We start from the raw sequence: 12,051 nt of genomic DNA on the forward strand, positions 1-12,051 counted from the left end.
AATCAACATAATTTTATAATTTTAATGTATATATTTTCACAAAATAAATTTAAATTTTGAGTTTAATAATATTATAAACATAATATATTATTATATGAAGAATTTGATTTTCAACCTTGGACCAAGTATGGAGGTGAAAATTAAATTCTTCCAAATTCTACATCGATCAAAGATCAAACATCAAACATCAAACATCAAACGAGGGTGTACTTGATCTTGAATTAGATTGACAATTTTAATTCAGTACAATCTAATTTTTAGATATGAATTGGTACTTGAACACTCTAGAAGTAAAGAGAAATTTGAGAGAAGTTAGATTAGACTTTAACCCGTGTTGGTCTCAATCGTCTCAGTCTTCTACTCACCCCACGCAACCCATTGCTCATCTGTTTTCTAAATTTGCCCCTACCTACAAGCTAGGGCAGAGGTGACAAAGATCGGTGGATAGATTCCAAAAGCTACAAGGGCAAAAGGAAGAAGTTATATACCAAGAATAAGGAATAGTTATATAGCATATATTTGATTATAAATTAATCTAGTAGTGTAATGCAAATAAATAATAAATACAGTATGATCAGTTAAATGCTTGAATTGTACTGTATTTTTTTATATATAAAATTAGATTAAATAATATTTAGAGATTATGTTATAAACAAAAAGAAAGTTTAAATGAAAAGCCATTACAAAAAAAAAAAAATAAATTAAAATTCATTATTAATTTACACCATATGAAATTAGTTAAGCTGAAGTCGCAAAACCCCAATAATTGAAAACACACTATACTTAAACAAAACATCAAACTCATATTAACAAACAAGAACAAATTATTAACGTAACAACAAAAATACATGTATCCAGGCTTATTGTAGCAAAACTTCAAATTGGATAATATTTGATGGCATGGGATGCGTTGTCATTAATTAATTTTGGGAAGAAAGCTTTACAAAAAAATTAAAGTGAAAATTGATTGAATATTCTAATGAACGCAAAAAGAACATGACAAGATAAGAAAAAATAAGGGTAAAATGCACCCAAACTTATGTGGTTTGGATTATTGATTGAGACATTTTTTGTGGTTTAAAATACTTTTAGAAATCCTTATGGTTTAGTGTAACATTTTAGAATTTTGAAAATAAATAATAATCATTAGTTTCAGTATTTGAGGTGATTATCAAATAATTATAAATTTAAGGAAAATATATTAATTTATATTATTTTAAGAAAATTGACAAATATTTGATAAAATTGGGATATAAATGTAATTATTAAATGGGGTGTGTGTGCTAGATTCTAGAAATTCTAGGGTCTAAGCGTAAATTCTGAAAATGGGCTCGGGATCACCTTAAAATTAATTGTGAGCATTATATATGTGATGAGGCGGTTAGAGCAAGTGGTCGTGCACGTGCATGAAGGTGGTGGTCGCGAGAGGAAAAATGGCCAATTTATTCAACCAAGAAAGAGCCAAAATGACGTCATTTAGGCCCAAGGCAATGGCAGCCATGCGTGGTCACAAGTGGTGCCATGTGGCCGCATTTTAATAGTTCATTTTTGGCCATTTTAAACCAATTCGGGCATAATCAGAGCGTGAAACAAAATGAAGAAATTTGGAAAGATGGGAAGAAGGAAGCTCGAGCAACAGTAAGAAAATTGGGAAAAATTGAAGGAAATTTTGGTTTATTTGGAGTTCAAGACAACCAAGTAAGTGGAAAAAATTATTAAACATTCGGTATGGTTAAATTATAAATTTTACACGATTAGATTTAATTATTTTGGATCGTAGTCTCACTATTTTTTGTAAATATAATACCTTGCAATAGGAATGCAAGAAAAACAAGAATCGACTATCTAGAGACAAGTTCCAAACCCTCTTTGCATACTCTTTAATCTCTGTGCAAATCCTTGTCGTTTTGTTTACTTTATCCTTTCTCTTACCTTAGTTCAGTTCTAAATATTAAATTTGTGAGTTGTTGGTTGAATTGTTGACGGTGGTCTTAAGTTAAATAGAAGATTCCTTGCGATATTTACTTCTAACCATCATGGAGATTTGTATTGCCCTGTTTCCTTGGGAATGGTGTTGCACTTGGTTGGGTTAGGTTCCAGATGGATGAATGCTGATGGTTGTGGGTCTTGGGTCTCTTGTATGTGAATTTAATGTTTATTTAATTACAGTCAAATGATGACAGTATGTGTCGGGAATTGGGAATTGCATCAATTGGGACCATATTCTGTGAGTGCTTGGGCACAGATATCTTAGGGTGTGTCTTACATGAGCATTGTATTGAATGTTTATTACTATGTGAGCGAAGTATGGCCTGATGCATGGCTTATGGGGGCCTTCATATCACATTTATGTTTACTATATCATTGCATTCTTATTTGTGCATTGCATGGTTCCATTGCGCGCGGTTACTATTATTGCTATTAATACTTTTACGTCGAACGGGAGAACCTTACCTGGCTAGGTGACGGGAGTATCGACCCGGGGGAGCTTTGGCTAGGTTTTAAGACTAGCTCGGGGGAAGCTCGAGGGAAGACTTAATTTTAGATTAGTTTGGGAAAGGGCCCAAGGAAAGACTTGATTTGATATGAGGTTCTGCGCATATAATTCACGGGCAAGAAGACTGACTCAGAGAAGCTTAGGACTACGATGAAGGTGGTGTTGATTGAGGTTGGTGTTCATAGTAAGGGATTTAGTGCTGTAGCATAGAGTATTTATGCTTATCAGTTCATGGTAGTGATAGGTTTGTTAGGGACTTGGGTGCCAGTATCTTCTATGTGGGCCCCAAGGACCATTATGTGCATGCTTATTTAAGCGATTTTTCTTTGTTATGTGATTCATGTTGTGGATGCTTATGTCTTGGGTACGTGGTGTACAATTTGTACTAGGATATTCTCCCAAAGCCTTACTAGCCTTTGTTTCTTGTATATACTTGTTGAGTTTTGTGACTTACCATTACTTTCCATCATTCTAAGTAAAGGGGATGCCTAAGTTGGCAGGTTTGCTCAGTGGTGTTGGGACTTGACCTTTGGATCTTAGTATTATATGCAGAGCTCTCCTGAAGATAAGGTCTTGGGAGTAGTTTTTGTTTTGTCAGATTGATAAACTTTTGTCTTTGAGAATGATAGGTGTTATATAGTCCCAGATTGTCATATATATGTTGTATGTGGTTGCGTAGGGACCTAATTTGCGTAACTATGAGGTTGGCTATATGTACGGATGGCTATGAAATGCCGTGTGTTATTGTTTTTTTTGCTGGGTGGTTGGTGAGAATTGTTTTATATCATCTTATTGATGACCCTCTCATGGATCCTCTATGTTAGCGGGGGCTCCAGAAGTCAAGCCGTTATAGTTTAGTTTTTTGGGGAAGACAATCCTGTTAAATTAACCTAAATTATTGCAATTAAACATTGATTAAGTAAAAATAAATCCTAATTAAATTAAAATTAAAAATTGTTGGTTGGAAGCTACTCCCAAAAACCCTATGGGAGAATGGTCTTTGTCTTTTTTGTTATTACTTTGTCTTCTTCATTGTTGTTTCTTCTTCTTTTTCTTTTTCTTTTCTATTTCTCCCTCTCTCTCTCTCTCTCTCTCTCTCTGTTTGATTTCTAAAAATGATTAGTTCAAGAAATTGCTTCCAATCAATTTCAGTTAAGTTAGACCTTCGAGTATTTACTATAAAATGGAATGTCCCCTAATTCATAGGGAGGCATGCCAACTTAGGAGTGGCATTTTGGTCTTTTTAAGTTTTATTAGAGACAAAGATAGTATTGTGCTTTTATACAAAAATACAACGAAGAATGTGTCTCTGCAGGAGACCGAGAGGTTCCCCGACTCTTTGTTTAGAGTGCAATTTTGTTCACCCCCGTCTAACAAGGGTGAACTAACCTCCCGTTAGTTTGGGGAAGGGTAAAAAAGTCATTTTGGGGGGTCTCTCTCTCTCAAGAAACCCATCTCGTTTCTTTCTCTCCCCTTCCTTGGATCTCTCTGCCTTTTTTTTTGCCAACCTCAATGCCACTATATCCTCGTTGCTATAGTCTCGCCTCGCTACTGCATCCTCCCTTTCACGCCCGATCTGCAAGGAAGGATGCAGCAGTGGTTGGCGCATGAGAGGCAGTGCAACGACAAGAGACTTGTTGGAAAAAAAGAAGAAAAGGGAAAAAAAAAAAAAAAAAGAAGAGAAAAAAGAGAAGAGGCCCATTAGTTTTTTTGATGGGGTTATGTTCATCTCGTTGGGGTGAACAAAATCGCACTCCTTTGTTTGTGAGGCGGACACAGAGAGGTCTTTTGGAGTCTCATCAACTGAGGAATCGGCCTTCTAGGTCCCTTAATTGGGCTTTTCCTTTTTTAATTGGCCTTCTCCTTATCTACCATGGCCTAGGTGAGAATTGTTAATGAGCCTTCGCCCACTGCACGTCAAACTTTCCATATTCAATTATCGTTTAGAGATAATAGTGGTTTTAAATTTCATCTCGTCCGGTAGCTTACTAGGTGTGGGTTTTGGTCTCGTGGCTCCCTCTTCTTCAATTGCAGAGTATCCTTGCTCTTCATTATACACTGATAATTCAGATTCTTTATATTTTTCGAATTCTTTTGATGATTCTTCATTCGTCATTTTTTGTTTGGCCATCTCCGATTCATGATTGTTATTGCCAAATATTCAATGAGAGTTTTGCAGGGATGGTGGTAGACCTCACCATTGAGATGTGGGTAGTCTTTGATTTCATTTGGACCAATGGTCTTCTTCTTCTTATTCTTCAGTGGAAGAGTTCTCTTTTTCTTCATTATATTCTAATGATTAAGATTCACTCTTACTCTCCAAATTTTTTTTAATAATTCTTCAGCTGTCACTTTCTCTTTTCACTCTATTCAATTCATGTTTGTTTTTTTAACAACATTTCATGTCACTTCTGTTGGTGTAGGGTTGCTGACTTCACCGTTGAGATATGGGTGTTCTTTGATTCCAAAGGGGTGAATGACTTCTCTGAGTGCTTGCATATTCCAAATCTATGCCTTCCGGTTTAACTTTGGAGTCTTCTTACCCTTTAGTTTTACACAAAAGCTGCATGTGATGCAAGGAAGAGTTATAAAGCAATTGTTTTACGGGATTTATTTGGTCACAAATTAATAAATAATTAAATGTAAATATACATTAATGAATGACAATAATTTATATTTTAATATTTTTAAAATTTATCACTACAATTTAATATCACTATTTATTTTTAAAATATACATCCCTCGATGCTGATCTCTAACCTAAATGAACGAGCCTCTCTCTGGGTTAGGGGTGAGCAAAAGTTCGGATAAATTGAATTAATTGAGCTGAATCGACAAGTTTTGTCGGTTCGGTTCAATTTTTTACTGATAGTGGTTCGATTCGGTTATTTCCTTCAAGATTTTCGATTATTTAATTCGGTTCGGTTATTAGTCTCGGTTCAATTCGATTATTTTTTTTTCAAGAATTTTGGTTATTTGGTTCGGTTTAGTTATTTTTTTCAAGAATTTCAATTATTCGGTTCGATTTTTTTGGTATTATTAACCAAAAAATCGAACCGAATCGACAAATCAGCTCTCTTTTATTAGGTTCAGTTCGATTAGGTTACAATGACTCAAAATTCGGTTAGTTCGATTTCGATTATTTCAGTTAGTTTAGATGATTCGGTCGATTCGGTTCGGTTAGTAATTTTTGATCGATTCAAATCGGTTATAACTAATTGCACATCTTTACTTTGGGTGCTTCTGATTCATGCACACACGTTACAACACAAACAAACAAAGTGGATCGTACTAGCCCAAATTAAGTCTAGCCCAACCCAACTCCATCTTGGCTCAAAGCCCAATTTTGGCCACATCTCGGCCCATGACCCAATCTCGACCTGATCTTGGTCCCACGCCAGTCCGTAACAACCATCATTATTAGATATCCCACATTTGTTTCACATCACATCCTCATTAATTATATATTCTATTCACCTTAATGAGAGTCCTGTTAGCACCATACCACTGTTAAGGAGTACTATTGACGTCAAATATCCAGTTTCATTACTCTACAATGCCCGATGTAAGTATACATATAGGATGACATCTACGCTACCTATATAAATAAATTATCTCTAGAGTCAAAAGATATATTCTTTTTTAATCTTTTGATACTTTATCAATTTATTTTTTTTTTACTTATTTGAGTATTCAACTACTTCCAGATGTTAGCCATCTACCGACAAACAAATTATCAGAGCCTTTTTCTACTGTTGCAAGCTCATATTCACCTACCCCTTTGAACCAAAAGGAACGCAACGAAGTTGACGGCGGATGATAAGCAATGGATTTATAAATAAGTTTGTCAACAATTATTAGTCTAATCATTAGTAAAGCTGTAGAATAAAATAATTTATAAGATTATAAAAATGTGTAATTGGTTGGGAAATCACAGCCACAAAATATCAAATGATTCACCGCCCACGGCCCCACTGAGTCCGATGGGAAAGTAGCCGTTATATATGGTACCGTTCTGAAGGTCACAGCCGAAAATGACAAATCACATGGAAACGGCTAGAATGAAATGAAATTGCTAAAGTGAACCTCGTGACTCGCGACCACTTCTCTCAAGTGTATAGTCTTTGTTTTCGTAATAATTTCGTATATTAAATAAAAATTAATGAATTCATATCTTTATATAATTTAAAATTTTCAAATATTATGTACAAATTCTTTTTGGAAAGCCAAACCAATCTCTCTTTTTTTTTTTTTTTTTTTCTTTTTTTAAAACGAAACCTCTTTTACACGAAGAAAAACTAAAGTTCAAATTGGATGTTAGAGCTGCTGCTGCAACCAGATGATGTGATGCAAACCCACTTGACATGAGCTGGCTGCAATCCTTTCCAAGATTAGGAGAATCAACGGCTCAAAACAGCTAATCAGACTCAGTTAAATTAAGATATCAATAATTGTGACAACTCTGTAGCAGAAGGATAAGAACGAGGACCAAATCATTTGCAACCTGTCACATCATCCCTCTTTTTATCTCCTTCCAGAACATTCTCTCTCTCTCTCTCTCTCTCTCTCTCCCTCTCTGTCACTCTCTCTTAATCCAGCCCTTAGTTTAATGCTTAACATATATTAGCAACCAGTTGATTTAGTTCAAATATTTTCTCAATTAATAAAAGTATTTATGACTTTAAAAGATAATAAATTGTGTTCACGTAATAATGCAAACAAACAAGATCTTGCACACAGCACACCTAAACAATTATGCTACATTTTAATAATAAAGAATCAAATAAAAAACCTTAAAAACAAAAGGGCAATAAAACTCCAACACGGAAAACTTTAACCCAATCCTTCATCATTCCACCATCCAACACTACACCCTGGCGGTAAATAGTAACTCAGCTTGGGCAAAACACCCCTCCAAAACAAGGAGCTCAAAACGGTAGTCTACTTCTCAGCTATAAAACAAGGAGCTGTGCCCTGTCCTTTCCCCCAACTTTCACAGGCCTGCTTGTGAGCCATAGTTAAGTGTTTTGTGAATTGTGAGAATGGAGGGTAAGGAAGAGGATGTGAAGCTGGGAGCCAACAAGTTCTCGGAGAAGCAGCCGCTGGGCACAGCCGCTCAGACAGACAAAGACTACAAGGAGCCGCCGCCGGCGCCATTGTTCGAGCCGGGGGAGCTAAAATCTTGGTCCTTTTACAGGGCCGGGATTGCCGAGTTCGTGGCTACTTTCCTCTTCTTGTACATCACTGTTTTGACTGTGATGGGGGTTTCTAGGGCTCCCAACAAGTGTGCTTCTGTGGGCATCCAAGGGATTGCTTGGGCCTTTGGTGGCATGATCTTTGCCCTTGTCTACTGCACTGCTGGTATCTCAGGTTAGATTTCCCCTTTCCTACTTTTTTGAACCCTGATCTCTACTAATTAGGTTACCTTTTTTTATTTAAAGGTGGATTATTTGGGGTTCTTTTTCTTTTTCCCAGTTCTTGTGCTTTTTTGCCCTCCAAGCTTGATCAGTCCTTTTTTAGTTTTTTGAGGAACTAAGTACCAATTATCAGTTTAATCTGTGAATCTTGTGTCTGATTGAGCCATAGTTGAGAATCGAAGACTCACCTCAGGGACCTAAAAATCAAAAAATTCTTGGTGCTTTTTTCCAGGTTTTTTCCCCTTATATCTATGGTATGGACTATAGTTTTTTTTTTTTTTTTTCTTTTTTAGGTCTTTGGGTTGTTTATTTTTGCCTGTTCGTCTTCATAAGGGCTTCAATTGATTTTGTTTTGGAGGAGGTGGTTAGGTTAGGGTCTACTAGGCTAAATCCTCACTGATCTTCTCTTGCTGTACTCTTTAAGTGTTATCTAAGAGATTGACTCTACCTACTAAGTTTTAATGATGGCATAATGAGCACTTAATCCCTTAAACTCGAGTTAATCTTATATTGGGTGACTAACGGGGCCCACGAAAAGACTTAAATCTCTAAGTCCTCTTCTTAAAAAATAATCAAACTCTCGTTCCACCTGAACTGGCACCAAAGCAGATAGCTCTTTTTTAGCTTTTTTTGGCATATGCTTTGCAAACATTTGTGATGAAGGGGCTTGTTATTGGTTGGAACAGGAGGACACATTAACCCAGCAGTGACATTTGGGTTGTTTCTGGCAAGGAAGCTGTCCCTGACTAGGGCCATCTTCTACATGGTGATGCAGTGCCTGGGCGCCATCTGTGGAGCCGGTGTAGTGAAGGGCTTCCAGCCTACCCCCTATCAGGTCTTGGGCGGTGGGGCCAATGTGGTTGCACATGGCTACACCAAGGGCGATGGGCTTGGTGCTGAGATTGTAGGTACCTTTGTCCTTGTCTACACTGTCTTCTCTGCCACTGATGCCAAGAGAAATGCCCGAGACTCACATGTCCCTGTATGTCTTCTTTCCTTCTCATACGTTGCTCAAGTTCATGATTTTCTTCGTTTATACTTGATTTCTTGATCTGGATTCTTGTTTTTCATTTGCTGGAATCAGATTCACCAGATTTTCAAATATTTTTGGTTTATATGGTTTGCTTCCATTCACGTTTTGCTTTCTATTAATTATCGTGAAGCTGATGATGAATAAATATTTAGTACTTTCTTTGTTCTTTCCCAATTTTAAGTTAACTTGAGTTCATTTTTACTGATCCCCTGCCATGGTAGAAAGCAGAGCTTTCCTGTTTCCTGTTCGGAGGAGGGGGTTGGAGTGGAAATTGAACTAAAAGGCATTCTCCTCGTCTGGTTTGGAAGAACAATTTTAAGGGAACAGGATGGAAATAGATGGAAACGGTTTTTATCCATTTCCATCTCCTAAAATGGAAAACTTTGCGTGCTTTGACAATACCAATATTATTAGTTTTTAGAACTTCAAAATTTTGTTCTCGACTTAATTACACTATATTTTCATTGGAAAGGAAAGGTATCATGACCATTTCCATCTATTTCCATTTTTCACTCAAATATTTTTTCACTAATCTCTCAAAAACAGGACCTTAGTTTTAAAGCATTACATGTATCATTTTGTTTTGCAGATCATTTAGTTGATGTCTTCATATTTATATGATAGACTGGATTATGGTCTGATGTGCTTCAAGAACTAATCTGCTTCTAAATGGTCTCTTGTTTGCAATTAAATTACAATGCAGATATTGGCTCCTCTCCCCATAGGGTTTGCAGTGTTCTTAGTGCACCTGGCCACCATCCCCATCACAGGAACTGGCATTAACCCAGCCAGGAGTCTGGGAGCAGCAATCATCTACAACAATGATCATGCTTGGGATGACCATGTAAGTCTTGATTTCATCATGATTTCAGTTCATCATCATCGTGTATAGTATTAGTATAGCTAATGAATCTTCTGTTGTTGCTGCCTCGTGTCTCAGTGGATCTTCTGGGTGGGGCCCTTCATTGGAGCTGCTCTTGCTGCTGTGTACCACCAGATTGTCATCAGAGCCATTCCTTTCAAGTCCAGGGCCTAAATTCATCTCGACCTCATATTTCTTTTCTTTTCTTTTTTTTTTAAATTTTATTTTAGTCTCCTTCTTAATGAGGACTTGCTGTTGCTGCTTGTGTTTGTAAATTATCTGTAAGCTCGTGGCGGCTTATGATGAAGAATTTCTTGAATTATTTGCCTGTCATTATGCTGCCGTCCCTCTAAATTTTGTTGCATGGGCTCTGTCTACCGCTACTACTACCACTACTCTTTTTAAGTCTATTTTTTTTTTAGAAAAAGAAGGCCTAAAAACTAATAAAAAAATTAGTTTATAACGGTTAGTCTTTGTTAATTTAATAATTTAACTTTTATTCTCACTTATTGGTAAAAGCAAAAAGTCAAAATTCTAAACTCTTTATCGGTCTCAAAGCTGTGCACATAATGAAAATATGGTCTATGTTGTTGTTCAGGTAAAATTGTAATTTGGTTATGTTGTTTTTATTAAAAATTTTATCATGTTCATTATATATTTTATAATTTATATTATTAGTTTATTATAAATCTAAAACGAGATAGTTGGTGTGGTGGTGTTTGATATTAGTATTGTATGTAGCAACAGTAGTGTAGTATTAACAACAACTATGCGGTCAACATGTGAATACTATCAACAAAAGCTCCTTTGAGAATAGTTGATGTAACGGAGAAAATACTATCAACAAAAGCTCCTTTGAGAATAGTTGATGTAACAGAGAAATGACAGACATTGTGGGAGAGGCTTTGGCTTGGCATTATGGCTAAAATAAATGAAAATATAAAATTAATATTATTGTTAGATCACAATAATTAATATTTGTATATTTTGGAATCAACCAAAATAAAGTCTAGGCAAGAAGGCAGAGATCGATGAGCAATAAAAGGCTCAACTCGTTGGCCACAGGGGAGCTAAAGGGCATAGGCTCATAGAAGCTATAGAGTCTACAAAATAGAGGTAGTTAGGGGGCATGCGGGGGTCTTCCCCACGTGGGTTTAGGGTGGGTTTGAAAATAGACTATAGATGTATGTATGTATAATGTGTCTAATATGAGCCTTTGGCGGAGTAGGATCTCGATAAGGCCAGAGGTATCTTCAAGGTGAAAGTGCCTTAATAGTATCCTCTGAGTGGGTCCGACGAGCCTTCGGAGCCACCGAGTGACTTGGGGCCAATAAATTCTAGGTGAGCCTTGGGCCTCAACATGCAAAGAGTTGACTGGATATGTGCGTGGCTGCCTAGGAGGGGGTCATCCACGAATACTTGTAAAGGGGATGTTGGTGGCACGACGTGTGGTGTCTTAGGGGTTGTAGGACCTTGAGGAAGAGTCTTAGGGATCTTAACACTCTGAGGAAGAGTCTTCGAGGTCTTCGGACTATGAGGAAGAGTCTTAAGGGTCTTAGGGAGACTTAGGCCATTTCCAACGACAGTAATTTTTGCTTGCCAAATCTAAAAATGGAGAGCGAAGGTGAAGAAATTAGCTCCAACGGTGCTTCCTATACTTATTTTCCCATGCCAAAAAATTGGTAATTTTCAAAATGATCGCCATAGTTGGGGAGGGAAACCCATGCTGCCAAACTCGCCATCTTTCTCCCCCTCCCAATGGTCATCAATGTAGATTCGAATTCAAGAAAAGATGGCCGACAAAAAACCAGCATTACAAGCGTGTAGACAACTTGCAGACACCAGATTTGGCGGCTTAAAAGACCATCAGCGATGACAACGAGTAGCAGTAAGGGTGACATAGAAGAACCAATGTTGTAGGCGTGCGGACGAGTTGCAAATACTAAATTCGATGGCGACGACAACATCTTCTTCGACAAGTCTCCAACATGGTTTGTGATTTTGTATATTTTGTATTTATTTTTGTATTGGATGATTAATATTTTGTGTATTTGATTATTAATTTTGTATATGTGTGTATTTGATTATTTTGTGTATTTGATAATTGATTATGTGTATGTGTGTTTATGATTATTTATTTTGTGTATTAAGTGAAAATTATAAGTAAGGTAAGATAAACAAAATTAAACTTTATTAATAAATAAATGAAATAGAGAAGATGATAGGGAGTGTGGTTGGAACA

The 12,051-nt window shown here is 36.6% G+C and overlaps 1 protein-coding gene across 1 annotated transcript; it reads left to right on the forward strand.

Annotated features, from left to right (window-relative positions):
- Positions 1-7,394: 7,394 nt before the first annotated feature.
- On the forward strand, positions 7,395-10,142 carry LOC127787084 (aquaporin PIP1-3). The gene is made up of 4 exons (XM_052314942.1): positions 7,395-7,867; positions 8,601-8,896; positions 9,651-9,791; positions 9,888-10,142. The coding sequence occupies exons 1-4, from the start codon at positions 7,540-7,542 to the stop codon at positions 9,981-9,983; spliced, it is 861 nt and encodes a 286-aa protein (XP_052170902.1). The 5' UTR covers positions 7,395-7,539; the 3' UTR covers positions 9,984-10,142.
- The last annotated feature ends 1,909 nt before the right edge of the window (positions 10,143-12,051 follow it).

The sequence above is a fragment of the Diospyros lotus genome, chromosome 12 (assembly GCF_014633365.1).
Source record: "Diospyros lotus cultivar Yz01 chromosome 12, ASM1463336v1, whole genome shotgun sequence".
NCBI lineage: Eukaryota > Viridiplantae > Streptophyta > Magnoliopsida > Ericales > Ebenaceae > Diospyros > Diospyros lotus.

What these genes read in the sequence shown, in the direction of transcription:
- LOC127787084 (XM_052314942.1), top strand. Translation starts at nt 7,540, where the DNA reads ATGGAGGGTAAGGAAGAGGATGTGAAGCTGGGAGCCAACAAGTTCTCG. An exon ending in CCCGAGACTCACATGTCCCT is followed by an intron (nt 8,897 to 9,650) that starts GTATGTCTTCTT and finishes ATTACAATGCAG; the next exon opens with ATATTGGCTCCTCTCCCCAT. An exon ending in ATCATGCTTGGGATGACCAT is followed by an intron (nt 9,792 to 9,887) that starts GTAAGTCTTGAT and finishes CTCGTGTCTCAG; the next exon opens with TGGATCTTCTGGGTGGGGCC.